The sequence below is a fragment of the Lissotriton helveticus genome, chromosome 3_1 (assembly GCF_964261635.1).
Source record: "Lissotriton helveticus chromosome 3_1, aLisHel1.1, whole genome shotgun sequence".
NCBI classification, from domain to species: Eukaryota; Metazoa; Chordata; class Amphibia; order Caudata; family Salamandridae; genus Lissotriton; species Lissotriton helveticus.
In genome coordinates, this window is record NC_136061.1 from 1,845,550,610 (window position 1) to 1,845,567,077 (window position 16,468).

The 16,468-nt window shown below is 42.4% G+C and overlaps 1 protein-coding gene across 1 annotated transcript in view; it reads right to left on the reverse strand.

Moving 5' to 3' along the window:
* LOC144823889 (mucin-5B-like) overlaps nt 1-16,468 on the reverse strand; it is a 1,747,676-nt gene that overhangs the window by 1,416,704 nt on the left and 314,504 nt on the right. The window contains exon 7 of the mRNA XM_078682783.1: nt 13,231-13,356. Coding sequence (XP_078538909.1) covers nt 13,231-13,356 — 126 coding nt within the window. The remainder of the gene's footprint in view (nt 1-13,230; nt 13,357-16,468) is intronic.

A 16,468-nucleotide genomic window follows, 5' to 3' on the forward strand; every position in this document is an offset into this window, starting at 1 on the left:
TCAAGGCCAGACTACCTTCTGGCCCCGTTTGTTGCATATTTTTACATTTTCAGTTTTAAGTCTCTGTGTGGCGACAGAATATTGAGTGAAAAACACAGATCTTCACACAGGGAACACGTGCAGGGCACTAATAATAAAATTATTGCAGTACAGCGGCTCAAGAGCGACACCTGCAGTACGGCTCACAAATTACAACACCATGATGATTACAGGTGGCCCTTGATGGTCAACGAGGCAGAGAGGGGCCCAGGCAGCTCTGTCCCAGGCAGCGCTATCCTAGGAAGCGCTATCCTAGCAGAGTAAAAGACTCCGAGGCAGCACTGGCATGGTTAATATATAACGTCAAGAGTACAAAAAATCGGAATGTCAGGAGACCATTACACACTTTCATCTCAATAAACGGCTGTGTTAGTTTTGGCAATCGATAGACACAAATAGCATTTCTGAAAAACCTGGACGCTGGCACTGCTCACATCTTCCAAGAGAATATTGTCTATGAATGATTTTTACATTTGTATGTCTGAACTGTCTTCTGCACTTTGCTTTGTCAGAAATGCACAGTTATCAGCAACAGAGTTTAAAGTAAAAATCACAGGACTTCACTGTGCAGAAGTGGGACCAATGGTCTTCTATGCACAGTGACCATCTGATGGTGGAGACTCCCCAGAGCCAGGGGAATAAGTTGGTTTTGGAATGATGGAATTAATCAGTACTGGGAAGAAAGACAGACAATTCATGGGTAGAGCTGAGCCATTGGTCTGAGAGTACGAGTTGAGCCCACATAGAAAACAAGTATCACGGAAGTGGAGAGAATGTGGTGCAGTAGGCAGAGCTGCTGCCTCGAAGTTATCCTGGTCCGAGTCTCTGCTGGGCAACATCCTGTGTTTCTGGGCACATCACCTAATCTCTCCGAACGAGAAATTGGGCTATAAAAATCTTCTAATTTAATTTAAAGTATCATGCACTCCAAAAAAGCAGAAAGAGGCAAAACTTTGTAAAAATATAGTTCCACAGATGTTAACAGCATTTCGGCTATGGGAAACTGATGAGAGAAGCAGACGAGGAATAAGCATTGTTAAATGCAGGAAAATATGCTATAGCCAATGGAAATGGAGGAGAAGTAAGTGGCAAGCACAGGAACCAATGAAAAGTCAGGAAAGTGAGGGGCGGGATGTAAGCCCGTTTTAGGATTCATATAAAAAATAATAGATTTCACAAGCACAGTGCACTGGTGTTTGGCTCATGGTGTGTTTGGACTGGGGATTTTGCTGGCTGTTTGTGTTGAGTGGCTTCTGGATAGTGTTGTAAGTCAATGCCATTTGGTTGGTAAGGGGCAGAAATAAGGTTTTATAATATTTAGTGGAGAAGTGTGGCTCAATGGTTAGAGCGGCAGACCCTGATGCAGAGGTCTAACCCGGGACCAGGGTTCAATTCCCGCCTCGGCGGGTCTTGGGCTCAATTTCCTCTGACTTGATAATTCTCGCCTCGGTGCCTATTCTAATCATGGGTCCCACTCTGCAACTCTGGGCAATAGCTTGCTTAATCTCCACAATGGCCCCAACAACGCTAGGATGTCTGGCTTCACTTTGGGGGTGCCCAGGAGTGGGCACCTCACAGGGAAAAGCCAGGAAGGGTTCCACAGCGGTATGCGTACAAGCGCTGAGATACCCTCATGGGTGATTTGTGCGCTATACAAGTACTACTACATTTACATTTATTTCTTATTGTAATTTTTATTCCTCCTTTTTATTGTAGGGCAAAGGTTTTGATTTCCTTTGATGTGACTCCTTGCTTGCAGTTTCAGTACTGGTCGATTTGCAGGTTGTGTTTGGTAAGAAAACATTTTTGTACTGTTTACTGTAAATGAGTATAATTTCCCTGCATGAATGTGATTTTTGTAAATGCTGTAATAATAGAAGCATATTTAGCTTCTGTTTTATTGTATGTGAAATTGGATTTGTGCACAATGTGTATTGTGTTGTCATGTGTGTAATTTTATTGTGTTCCTCCTTTCGAAGAGGATATCGTTGGTACGTGCTGTGTCTGAGTAAAGTAGGTGCTGGTGAATCTTGCTGTCTATGGCAAGTGAGTGGTTATGTTTGAGAGAGCACCATGTTGTTTTGGAAAATTGTAGGGGTGCACCATATCTCCTGTAGTCAGCACCCGCATATTTAAAGGGTATACTAATGTGTGTTTTTAGAGATATAACAGTAGGTTGGGAATTAGTGTAATGTGTAATCGATATTCATAACGTTGCAAACTAATGTAGAGCTTTAACAGGAGTGTAATGCTTTATATGAGGTAGAAATGCTACTAAACGTGCGTATTGTAGGATTAATAAACGTGCCATATTAAGAGTTGCACGTGTAGGAGATAGAATGTGACGTTTTAATGTAGAAAAGAACTTACGTTTAGAGATTAAATGTAATGTTGTCGTTGTAATGGAATAGAGTGCACTGCTTATAATGTAGAATCATTAAGAAATGCATTTAAACGTGTAAAGGCCTGGGACATGAAGAAAAGCCAGTAGAGGCCTAACAGTAATTTTTTTTAGTTAGCATTGGTTATTCTTGTGAAATAGCTGCTTGTTGGGAAGGGTGCTGTTCTCAGCAAATATTGAATTGTAACTTTGGATGTGCACAAGGTTGCTTCTTGCGTGTTGCAGGTGCAAGGCCACGGAGCTTGTTAGGTAGAAAGATCCATTGTTTGGAAGTTAGGCTGGTAGGAGTGAGGACGAGTAGGTGCCAGAGGAATGTTCATCTGCAGCATTTGGCGAGAAGGTGCCTAGGATCCAAGGACACCTAAATGGACGCTGGATGGAAGGGTGCCATGCTGGAAAAATCCGAAGACCAACACCTGCCCAGAGGGGCGTGCCTTGGGCGTATCTACAATATTGGGAGTTTTGTGTTACGGACAGACCCTGAGGGTGGAGAGCAGATATTGTCAGGAGGTTGTTAGAGCAGGATGTAGGCAACTTAGACAGCATTGAGGGAACTTAGGGCAGAGTGGGGTACATGAAGGAGCATCTTAGAACGAGCTCAGTAGTTAGGCCACTCATTTGAGAAACGTGAATGCACTTCTTAGGGAGTCTTCACGGCTGACACCTTTACTCTTACCTGGAGGGAATTGTTAAGTAGGGATGTCACCTTAGAGTTAGTGCAGGGCCAGCTTAACCTTTTCCTTTCTTTTTGTAAATGCAGTCCAGACTTCAAATAGGATCGGGAATTGGATGCCTGGTGTTCCTAGAATTAACTTTGCTTTTCATTCTGGGTCGTCTGAGACTCCTTCGTAGGACTATGTTTGTATTAGTGCCAGTCTATTTCTTGAACCTCTTGTTGAGGTGCTTGTATGTCCAATTATTTTTGGCTTTGTAATAAATTCTTAACTTCAGTTCGTAGTCAGTGGTTCTTTGAAATTGAATTTGATTGTCGATTTGAAAAGCTGTTTGATTATGAGTTTGGAAACCTCCCCTCTACACTGGACAAAAAAGGTCCAGTCAACCTGTCTTGGGATTCTGGAAAATTGATAAGGTAAAAATCTAGATAAGAATCCCAGCCCCTTCATGTTTTTCAATATATAGGTTAGGTATCTTTTTTATCTGGAGTCCAAGGGGAATGCTGGGTGGTAGGAAATGTGTGCCAGCAGAAAAAGAAATGTGAGGAAAATGTGTCTTTTTTTTGGCTACATTTGAGGTTTGCAGGGGATTCTGGGTAAGAAAAAGTTGGGGTATCCACACAAGCTACACCTCCATGGACTCCCCGGGTGTCTAGTTTACAGAAATTACTGGTGTTGGTAGCTTTCCCTAGATGGTCGCCATGCACAAGACCAAAATGCAGGCTACCCACTTGCAAAATGAGGTCATTTTTTGATAGATACTTTTGATGTCTACAGAAAAGGTTTTCAGCCATTTCCTGTCGCAGGCACTAGGCCTACACATGCAAGTAACGTATCATTTTTATCGGGAGACTTGGGAAAATGCTGAGTGGAGGTAAGTTTGCGTTTCCTTGCAGATTCCAGAACTTTCCAAAGAACATTTTAGTGTGGATTGTCATTAAAGTATGGTAAAACCTGTAGGGATATATTTTGTTACATGGAATCTCACATATTTTGTTTATAAGCATGGTTTTTTGTTTTAGATACCCACTCCAACAGAAATTGGTGTAGAAGATGTGCAATATGATTATCCTTGTTAGATCATTTTAGGAGGATTGTAGTTTGCTTTTCCGACTTAAATTTTCTATCTATTTTATGGCTATAAAGCCTTGTGGGCAAGCATCTGCTCAACATAGTAGATCTGAGTAGGTTATGGTGACAAGCAATGATAAAGCAAAAGGCATGATTTGTTCAATTGAAAAGTTTTTGTACAGTGCCATAGGTCTGATCAGTTTATTATGAAAATGATGGCAAAGACAGTAGACCTGACTTATGTATTGTGAAAAACTTATTTTAAATCCAAAGGCCTTCAAGTGTAGATCATTATCACACTGTGCTAAAGCCTTTAAAGAAGTATTTTAATTGAATCCTATAGATTACCATATTATGCAGGTGTTTTAGAGTTGGTTACCCATCCTGACAAATTCTTGAGGTAGAAGATTTGCACTGTGATAATACTTGTTAGGCCCTCTTGGAAGGTTTGTATTTTGACTTGCTGAATCTAATGTTGTATATATTTGTAATTTTTTGACTGAATGCCTGATGGTTATCTTGTAGAAAAACTTAAACTCAATACACTAGGAATGAGTAGGTTACTGTGTCAAGGCAATGATAAAGTCTATAGACATCACTGGATCACTGAGAAAAGTTATGTCCAATGCCACTGGTCTAATCTTTTGATTATGAAAAGTTATAGCAATGGCAGAAGGTAGGACCTATTTATTTGGGAAATCATTTGTTAAACCAATAGGCATTTAGGGGTAAATGGTTATTTCACTGGGCTAAAGGCTGTAGGCATCCATTTTGTTACATGGAATCTCACAGATTACTCTGTTAGGCACGTTTGTGACTGTAACAACCCTATAAAAAACTTGAGGGTAGAAGATTTCTCCTGTGATAATCCTTGTTAACCCCTATTAGGTTGTATTTAGTTGTGCCAGGCATATGTCTGTATATGTTTTTAAAGTGTATGGTTGTGTGCCTGATGGTTTCCTTCTGGGAAAATTTGTGATTAATACAGTGGGCGTGAATTGCTTATTGTGACAGGCCAATATTACAGGCTATAGGTCAGAGATGGTTCACTGGCAAATGTTACGTTAGGTGCCAGGGGGTAATAATCTTATTATGAAAATTCCCAATAAAGGAAATAGGCCTGATTTACTTATCATGGAAAGCAGACATTAAAGTCAATCGGCCTTAAACGTAGATTGTTATTGCACCTTATAAAAGCATGTAAGTAGGTATTTGGTTACATCAAATCTCACTAATTACCGTAGCAGGCAAGATTGTTGGTGTCAGTTTCCCCTTTTGACAAAAACTGAGGGTAGGAGATTTGAACTGCAACAGTCCTTTATAAACCCTTTAAGAAGGCTTGGAAGTTTAGTTGTATGGCAGCCTCTTGTAATAATTACAAATCAATAAAAAACATAAAAGGACATTACATGCATACACATACACAGAGGTGCTTTGGATTAGCCTTCTTTTACCATTGGTCTATTGTGTTATCCTCATTCTGCTTTCCATGCATGGGAACATAAAACATGGGGTAAGGATCTGTCCACTTCTGTCATTGGCACCATTGTCCTACAAGTGAAGGCATTTTGCCTGATTACATTTCTTCCTGAAAACGACTGCAAATCAGTGGCACAGCTGGTCAGCCAGACTTTTAGCATTGTATTTGCTCTTTGTAGAGGTCCCAGGTTTATTTATTTCCTTATTTTTTTAGCCTTTTACTATTTTTAGAGCGTCTTACAGTTCTCCAGTGAGTGCTTGGGGTCTGCTCAGTTGCTTCTCATTTAATCTACAATGCAACTCATCCAACGCAGCCACAACGTATATACTATGTAGCCATCTTGGAATGCTATTGTCCATAGTGTACCTCTGATTATTGCTCTAAAATGGCCAACACCTTGCTTGTAAATGTGTCAGACCTGTTGGTAGTTTATAGCAATGATACATTTTGTACAATATCATTGTAAGATGGCCACCTTCTGCTATGTTTAATTTTATTTTTATATTTCTTTATTGTAAACATACCAATTACGAAGGGGCATGTTTTCTGTTTTTATACTTTTATTCTTCTAATTTTTCTTGCATAGGCTTGTTGAACTTTTATACGTATTTTATTGTTGATGGGTAAGTTGGTGATTGCAAGAATGAGTGTGTGGATGGATGTGTGGATAGATTAATGAATGCATGAAAGCAAGGAGGAGTGTCAGAGTTTATGATGATGCATTGTCTGCCAAAATGTATTAGTGACTGCAGAGGCACTTTCATTAAGACCTTTTGACATTGCCAATGCTTGTTTCTCAAAGTGTGCTAGTAAACTTTGACAAAAGGGTGCGTTTTACACATGTGCAAGTCACACAGAAATCGTCTGTGTGTGCAAAATTATATGCACTATTTGGTGTGGCAGGGGCAGATTCCTGCATATGCTTAGTTTACAGAGAAATGTACTTGAATCTACACGTTTTGCAAATACGGTTTTTCCTTTGGTAATCCTGAACTAGCGCATGGCTCCTGCACGAGAGGACACATTAGAATTCAGGTGACAGAAATGTCTGGCCTTTGCATGGAACACATGAGCTTTGAAGTACGGGTTTACATTCCCAAATCTAAACTAAGCATAGGCATTTATGGTCAAATTGCATTTGTATATTAATCAGTAGTGCAGCAGGTGCAGTGATACCGGGATCTAGGGTGTAAAAGTCTCCCTACATTCCAATATGTCAGTCATTTACTAACAGGAACCGGGGAGCAATTACTTTCCTTACATTAAGGCCCATGTCATCCTTTCTGCTTTACATATACATGTCAGTGTTTTTCTGATCGTTGATGCATTAAGTATCTGGAGAAAGACAACTGATAACAGCAGTCCCCATCGGCATGTTGATGCGACTGAAGGAAACTACTACATAGTAGATTAGTGTGTGGTCTCGCTGCCTTGATATTTATGGTGGGCCTTGTCCAACATTTGTATGTTTGTTGCCTGGTTCATCCCAGTCCTTAATTTCAGCTGGTGGTTGCTGGTAGGCCCAAATTCACTCATTTTTTGGGGATCAGCACTTATTTTTCTTCATCACACAGTTCCCGAGACTAAGGGCCCGATGTAGGTAATTCTTATTTACCACTTCTTAAATACCGAATTTTACCGATTCGGTATTTAAGAAGTGGTAAATATGAAGGGGGGAGATGTAGGTATTTCAGAATCTGTAAATACCGAATCGTTAAGATTCGGTATTTACCGATTCTGTAAATACCAAATCGGTATTGCCCATTGAATCCTATGGGCTTTGAAGCCCATAGGAATCAATGGGAAATACCGATTATGTAATTACAGAATCGGTAAATTCCGATTTTAGCAAGGGTGCAGGGGGTGTCACTTTGACACCCTCTAGCACCCCAAAGACGGGCATGTGAGCCATGTGGCACACAGACATGCCCTAAGGGCATGTCTGTCTGTCACATGGCTAGGTGTGCATGCACACATGTGCATGCACACCTGGATTCGGTATTTTACCACCCAATTGGATTGGGTGGTAAAATACCGAATCTGAAAGGCCTGCGGCACTCAAAGATGTGCTACCTACATGTGCTTGTACAGAATCGGTATTTTTACCGAGTCTGTGTTTACAGATTCGGTAATTTTACCGAATCTGTAAATACAGATTCGGTAAAATACCGATTCTGTAAAGCATGCTCCTACATTAGAAAACCCTAATACCGGTCGGAAACGGCCGAAATCGTCCGTTTCCGACCGGTATTAGGGCTCCTACATCTGGCCCTAAGAGAGGGAAAAATACAGAAAGAGGAAATAAGCATCACAAAGCTTGGACCAGCAAGAGTGAGATAAAGATACGGGAGTGCCTGTGAGATGATAATAGAGACAATGCGTGGATTCTAGACTACATAGCCTTGGTATTTAACACGCCAACACATAATAGTGCTGGCTGCGGTGTTCTGGGCGGGGATTTGGGCACCTGCACACAATTCATTACAAATTAAGCACTGGTCCATCCTCTGCACCCAGGTCCACATGTGAGACAGAGCCATCAGGATATCAAACTGCAGCTGCACATTTCAGAGGGACAAAATATTAATTGCAAATCTGCTGTCATAGTTTTGTGAATGTAATCAATCAATCAAGGATTTGTAAAGCTCAACAAATCACCGGTGAAGGTCTTAAGGCGCTGGAGTTTCTAACTTCTTCATGGTGATCTGTTCTTTCAAACAGCCAGGTCTTGAGTCCTTTCCTGAATTACTGCAGCGATAAGGTAGTCCTGAGGTGAAGGTGTTCTTTTGGTAGCCTGGTGTGATAAGAAGCATCATTCGCTGTTGAATCAGCTGATCCGGGGGGTGTCTGCAAGGAAGAGGGAGGCCGATCGTAGGTGTCTGGTCACTTGGTGGAAGGTCATACCTTTATTGATGTATACTGGTGCTTTGTTATGCAGGGCTTTATATATGTGTGTCAAAATCTTGAACTGGCAATTCTTCTGGATCTGGAGCCAGTGTAGCTTTCTGAGGTGAGGTGTGATGTGGGTTTGTCTGGGGAGATCGAGGATGAGTCTGGCAGCTGAGTTTTGTATTGTCTATAATCTTCTCCAGAGGCATGCAGTGATTTCTACGTAGAGTGTGTTTCCGCAGTCCAGGCTGCTGGTGATGACGGCCTGCGTGATGGTCCTTGGGGTGTTGACTGAGTGTCACCTGAAGATCTTGTGGAGCATTTGTAGGACGTGGAAGCAGGTGGATGAGACTGTGTTTGCCTGTTTCTTCATAGATAGCTTACAGTCCCTGGTGATGCCAAGATTGCAGGCATTGTCTGTCGGGCAGGGGATGGGCTGAGTTCAGCCAGCCACCATGTGTTGCTCCATGGTGAGGTGTTGGTTACAAAGATGAGGACTTCCGTCTTGTCCGTGTTGAGCTTGAGTCAGTTGCCGCTTATCCTACATACGTGAAGTAGGCTCTGGTGGTGGATGGTTCTTCTAACAGTAAGAGGATGAGTTGGGTGTCGTTGGTGTAGTAGATCATTTTGAGTCAATGCGATATGATGGTATTGGTCAGGGGTTTATGTGCATGTTGAAGAGGGTGGGGCTGAGGGACAATCCTTGAGGGATGCCACAGATGATCTTTTTGGGTTCCGAAGTGATCTTGGTAGACAGATTCTCTGGCTTCTTCTGGTGAGGTATGAGGCAATCCATTTGAGGGCATCTCCCTGGATTCTGATGTGGTGGAGTCTGTTTATAAAGGTTTGATGGGAGCCAGTGTTGAAGGCGGCTGATGGATCCAGGAGGATGAGGGCTGCAGTTTAGCCATGGTCCAGGAGGGCCCTGATGTCATCAGTGGCTGCGATTAGGGTAGTGTCGGTACTGTGGTTGGCATGGAATCTGGATGGAAAGGGGGTCAGGAGGATGTTGATTGCCTTCTCAAGAACCTTCATTTGAAAGAGGAGCAAGGAAATGAGCTCGGAGTTCTTCAGTTCTGCTGGGTCGGTGGATGGTTACTTCAGGAGGAGTCTCACTCAGGATGTTTCCAGTCCCCAGGGAAGAAGGCTCCGAGGTTGAATATGTGTGGGGACAGGGTTCCTATGAGTGCACGGGGTTCATGATAGAGATTGTGGATTGAGTTGTGAGTTGTGAGAAGGTCCCAATGGGTGAGAAGGTGTTCGGGGTTTGTGCTCATGGCTTTGTGCAGGCTGATGGTGTCGGCAGAAGTGGGTTGGGGGTTTGAATATTTCATAGATGACTGAGCTCTTATTGTGGAAGAAGTCCGCCAGGGTGTCACACAGTTTTTGGGAGTGGAGATTGTCATTCCCTGAAGCTGCGGGGTTGTAGTACTCCTTCATGATGGTGAAGAGCTCCTTGCAGCACTTTGTGCTGGCTTCTATGTCATCTGTTAGGGAGTTATGTTGTTTTATAATGTGTTATGTTATGTTATGTTACGGTATCAGCATTTGTGGAACGCATGGCTGCCCCCGCATCGGGGTGACCCAGCGCTGAGCCACAGTAGAGGTGGACAGAGAAGGAGTAAACTAGATATTGGAAAAAAACAATGTCTTGATCAGCTTCCTGAACGCCCAGTGGTCCTGCATGCAGCGGAAATCAAGAAGGATGTTATCCCTTAATAAGCGCCCCCGGCTCTGGTACTGTGCACCCGCGGGACAGAGGCCAGGTGTAGGTCTGCCGAGCACAGGGCCCGGGCCAGGATATACACCAAGCATAGATTGGTCAGGGTTTGCAGACCCAGGCCACGCAGGATCTTATGTGTGGTACATAAAGTTTAGAAGTGAACTCCCTGTTCTATAGGTAACCAGTGAAGCCGTCGAAGGAGGTCAGAGGCTTGACAGTATTTAGGTAGTGCAAGGAGCATGCAGGCAGCTGCATTCTGGGTCTATTGAAGCCTTTTCATCAAGGCTAGCGCCAAGTAGCAGCCCATTACAATAGTCCAAGCATGCCAGCACGGTAGATTGAACAATTGCTTGTCTAGTGGGTGTATCGAATAGCCCCAGGATGGGTTTTAGGCCCCGTAGGATACCAAAACAGGAACCTACCACAGCCTTAGCCTGCGGTTCACATGAAAGGGCACTATCCATCATCACTCCCAGATTCTTAACCATACTTTTCGGCTAGGGAGGGGAGCCTAGGGCTTTAGGCCACCATTGATTGCCCCACAGGTGGATATCCCGACTCACCAAAAGCACTTTTGATTTTGGGGAGTTCAATTGTAAGTAGTTATTAGTCATCCATTCAGAAATGGCTGTAAGATCACCTTGGGATTTCTCCTGGCCTAGTTTAGTATTGCTAGAGAAGGAAAATACTTCTTTAAGGAGGCAACAGTACTGGTTGAGTGCGGTTTTGAAAGGTAGCATGGTCTCCAGTGTCTTTGCTGCTGCTCCACTTCCTTTCTAGTTGCTGGCAGTTGTGTTAGGTGCATTTCAGCTCTATGGTGAACCAGCTGACTCTCATGGCAGGCCTTTGGATTTGGCTAGCTTGGCGGCTGTGATTATGTCAGCGGTTTCTGTGATCCATTAGGAGAGGTTCTTCACAGCCTGTTCTGGTTGGTATGTTGTGTCTGGGTGGTGTGAGTTGAGGGTGTTGTTCCACTCGTCTTCAGATATCTTTTTCCAGTTTCTGCGCATGGATCTGGAGGACATGGTGCCTGTGTGGGTAGGTCCTGAGATGGTGAAGTGGATGCTGTAGTGCTCATTGCAGGTAAGGTGTTAGAAGTGGTTGTGCTTGACTCTGTTGTTTGATGTGAAAATGGGGTTGAATGTGCGTCTCACAATGTAGGTAGGGTCAGTGACAAAATGTTTGAGGCCAATGTTGCTCATGCTTTCCAGAAGGTTGGTTGTGTGTGTTGGTGTCACTGGGGTCAACGAGGTGGAAGTTAAGATCCCCTAGAAAGATGTAGTGCTCAGAGTCAATGGCGATGGGGACGATGAGGTCAGAGATGGTGCTGGAGAAGCTGGTGTGTAGTCTTGGTCGTGTGTAGGCGAGGTTGCCTCTGATGGTGGTTTTTCTATCTGTTAAAGTTGAAAGTTGAGATGCTCCATTATCAGGATTGTGTCGTCTGAGGAGCTGATGCAGCAGATTGTGTCCTTGCGAATGATGGCAATTCCACATCAGTGCTTGTTGGTTAAGTGCCAGTGTGTTATCTTGTAGTGTTCAGGTGTGGCAATTGCAATGTCTAGTGCTGAGATGGGGTACAGCCAGGTCATCGTGATGAAGATGACGTCCAGGGTTAGGGATATGATCATGTCCCAGATCTCCATGGCGTGTTTGTGATCATGCACTGAATAGAATGAACTGGAGTTATGTCATGGTGGTCTTGGGCAGCGTGGGTGACACGGTCATGCTTGAGGTGTCTCTGGAGTTGTTGGTTACTTTGGTGTTGCAGGTGATCGGCAGTGATGCCAGGAGAATCTGGTGGTGCACGGAGATGTGTGGCAGCAGTTGTTCTCGATGCGCCTGGAATCCAGGGCTAGGAGGTACACGGTGGTGTAGCAGCATGAGGAGATAGAACTAAGGTTCCTGGTTCTGGGCGCAGTCTCGGCACAGACAGGCGCAGTCATACTTGCCTTTGGCAGGCATTCAGTGTCCCATAGGTGCATCGGCTGCATGGCAGTGCATTGGCCTACAATAAAAAGGTCCTGGGAGTGGCGAGGGGCACGGGGAGGCGGGAAGCAGGTGGGAAAAGGGCAAAAAACAGCAGCAAAATCGGGCTGCAGAGCAGTGGGAAAACTGCAGATGAGACAGGAAGCTAATACAGTGATACAAAAGAACCAGAGAAGTTTACACAGAGTGTACAGAAAAAAGAGTTAAGAGTGCATGGCTGAAATAATGGTTTGTAATGACACAATATGGTAGTGTTAACAAGAGAGTGAATCTGAAGTAAAAAAAACGACGAGAGCAAGTGAAACATCACAACGAGGTGGAGCTGGCAATGACGACCCGCTAAATTGAACCTTCTTTCCACAGTATCTCGTGTTAAGTCTGGGCAATCGAATATGTAATTACGTATACACGCCAAAATACCCATATCTTAATAGGATTTAGAGGCTATCAAAATTGGTTACTTTCAGACCATTCTTTATTAAGGGGAAGGGCACTGTGTTCATAGAATATTTTCAAAGACCTAGAATTGACGGAATGAAGGCAGTCCACCTAAGAGCAGTGTAGCCTATGTCTACTTCCAAATAGGACAAATAATGTATGTCTTTTCTTTTTATGGAAAATAATCTACAAAACCTGACTTTGGGAGAAATATAAGTCAGGACCCCTTGCGTTATCACTGAGTACTCACTTGGAGAAAAGACATGTAGGCGCATCGCTGCACTGGACAAAGAGAAATCGTTTTACAGTAATATATAGCAACCAAAGGTCCGTACAAATTCCTCCTACGCAAATGATTACGAAACATATCTCTCAGGAAATGACTCAAAAGGGCCAGCATCGCAGTTGTGTCACACTTTTCTGCAGAGTGTTGCAAATTCCCCAAATGGATCAGTCAATGTTCCCTACTTTTTGCATACATGATGTTGAGCACATTTTAATTCAGTAAGACATATATGAAAATACCTACCAGGAGGGCAGAAGCATCCTTCGCTAACTGGCTCCTTACAAAGTTGACTTATTTTAGGATTGGAGCACGTGTCATGGCATGGATTTCCACGGTCCATAAATTCCATGTTATAAGAGCAATTCTTATCTACAAAATCAAAATTGCAATTAGAAACTCTGTGGACTGAAGAAGCGCTATTACATATGTATGTTACTTGGTTATGCATAGTTTTTCCACCTCAAATGTAGTACTCAGCTAACGAGACACAGTTATCACACTGTAGGCTATGTAAATGCAGCTAGTGGATTGATGGAGGGCATGTGAGGCATGGGTAGTACAGAAAGACAATACTTGTTGATGTACTTCCAAGCTTAAACCTAAGGTTCATGAGGGGATGATATATATTAGTTACAAGCAGCTGCTGATTTTGACTGCAAGGTTCATACCTATGAACTTTCTTACGTAGCAGGTCGGTAGTGTACAATCACATACGTGACACCCAGAAAATGTCATAGAAAAGTTAACTGCACCAAAACTGTACTCACAGTGGCAGAGTAAAGCAAATTGGACAAAGAAAGAAATGCCTCCCTGTTATTGGAGTAGACATGCAAATATTGAAGCATGAGTCACCATTGTGAGCCTTCCTATTAGATAGACAGAGCTTGGAAATGAATTCCCCTAAAATGCCAAGTATAGCAGAAGTGATGTGACACACTCTATGACCTTAATGACATCACAAGAAGTAACATCATATGACCTATGATCCCGAATCTTCCCAAAAAGACCTTAACCAGGGCCACTAAAATTATGCAGTGGGCGAAGGGGGCAAAATATGCGGTAAGGTAGACTAAATTATGTGGAAGGAAAAGGCAAATTATGTGGCATACTGTGACTAATTCTGCAATAGTATTACTTCATTATTTTCTAATTTGTTACATTTGTTAACACTGTCTGGGCTTAAACTGCACCTTATTGGTGCCAGATCAACACCCACATATAGCAATAAGCACAGAAAGGTGGCCAGCCGACCTATTCAGAGGGCCTTCCTCTGTACGTCAACATGTTTTGCTGCATTGTTTGGTAACTTTTAAACCATATGAGTTAGAAACATTTTTGTTGTTAAAATCTGCATATTATGCCCCAGATTAAGGATTATGTGGCAAATGCAACAAATCCATAATTGTACGAAAAACGCTGCAGCTGTACAATTGCATAATTCCAATGGCCCTGACCTTAACCATCATGAAATCACAATAATTGATATTGCTGAAGTGCCATAATATATAACAACATGAAAAGACAGTTCCCAATGATATAAAGGACCAAGAGGTTCAAATAGTACAATTGCCCACAGAGCTGTTGTTTGTATTCACATTATTTTATTTTCATTTATATAAAAAAATTCATTAAGACAAGTTCATACTTCAATGAGTAGGACAACAATTATATCTCATATAGTGTCATGTAACTAAGGGCCACAAAGTCTTCCAGATGTCCTGGTGGATAATTTTTAAAACATATTCATAAGTTCTGGGCAACACAACAGCATGTCTGTGGGTAAAACAAAAATTGATAAACAATTACAAAATAGACGTTCAAAAGGTACAAAAGGGGGGGGTTGGTCAGAACATGAAGTGAAGCATTTCAAAACACAGCCTAAATCCACTCAGGCCGCATACATGCAGTCCACAGAGGTTAGATTACCAAGCTTCATACATAGAGATATATACACATTAAAATAGAAAACAGAAAAACATTAAAAAAAAGGTTTGGAATAAGGTCCTAAAGGTCAGATAGTTGCTAAATTCCTGGAGGCAAGACAATAGTAAAGTATATACACACCAGGAAGGGGCTTTTTCTCGAAGCCTCAGCCAAAGGCGAGGTTGATGAACATCTATTTTGTAATTATTTATAAATATTTGTTTTGCCCACAGACATGCTGTTGTGTTGCCCAGAACTTATGAATATGTTCTAAAAATTATCCACCCGGACATCTGGAAGACTTTGTGGCCCTTAGTTACATGAATTACTGGCGCCCTGATGAAGGAATTCCACATTGTGGCACTGTTCCGAAACGCGCGTCGGCGCTTTTTTCTGTCTGGCTGTTGAGAGTTGTTTGCGGTGTTTGAACTTTTATGGTTACATCGGTGTGTTAGTGAGTTTGAGACTGGTAGAATGAATGACTGGTGTGTGTATCTGTTTTACTGTTCTCTATGTTTACGGGTTGACACTATATGAGATATAATTGTTGTCCTACTCATTGAAGTATGAACTTGTCTTAATGAATTTTTTTATATAAATGACAATAAAATAATGTGAATACAAACAACAGCTCTGTGGGCAATTGTACTATTTGAACCTCTTGGTCCTTTATATCATTGGGAACTGCTTTTTCATGTTGTTATATATTATTTCTACCCTGGTGGGTGGTTTCCCCTTCCCTTATCCTTTTTAGGCTCAGGGTCCCTCTTCCATTTTATACATTGAAGTGCCATAATAACCACATAATGAATATAACTACACAAAACAAGCAATGTTTATTGTAGATTGCACGTAGCTTAGATCTTTGAAAGTGATGGGATGTAATACCTTCAGGTTCAGGGGTGTTCTCACCCAAGAACATTTTGAAATGTGGTCACAGTGTATTTTAAAGCACGATTTAAAACCTAAGCTACCCAGAAGTTAGTTCCAGTTTTTCAAAATGTGATGTGGTTGCCGTCATAAGTCAAAAGTAACATCCATTGTGCCAGGACTAGCATTTTGTCATGGGTGCCCCTCAAATTCCATGGGTAATTCCTATGCCAAACACTAAATATAATAGGCCAGTGCAAGAATATTGCCAATAATGCTGGCTATATACCATGTGTGATCCCTACATAAAAAATTATCTATAGTATATCAGAGCCAGAATTTTGTCATGGTTGAAGCTTCACATATGCCACAGTTTCCTTAGGAAACAAATTGCCTCCTATGTTCTACCAGCAGTTTTTCACTGGTGCCTCCTATGCCAAGAAATATTATATGTCAGTGCCAGTATTTTGTCACAGGTTCCTGCCATGCTAAGAATTGCATTCAGAATGATTCATCCGTGTTTTCCCCTGGGCACCTTCATAAGCAGAGAAATACCTTCAGTATGCCAGCGCCAATGGCACACTTGCAAGCAAAACACCACATTCTTAATCACTCATGCATACTCATCCATTCACACTCACTTGCACTCATTCTTCTGTCACTCATTCTTGCTCATTCACACTCATGC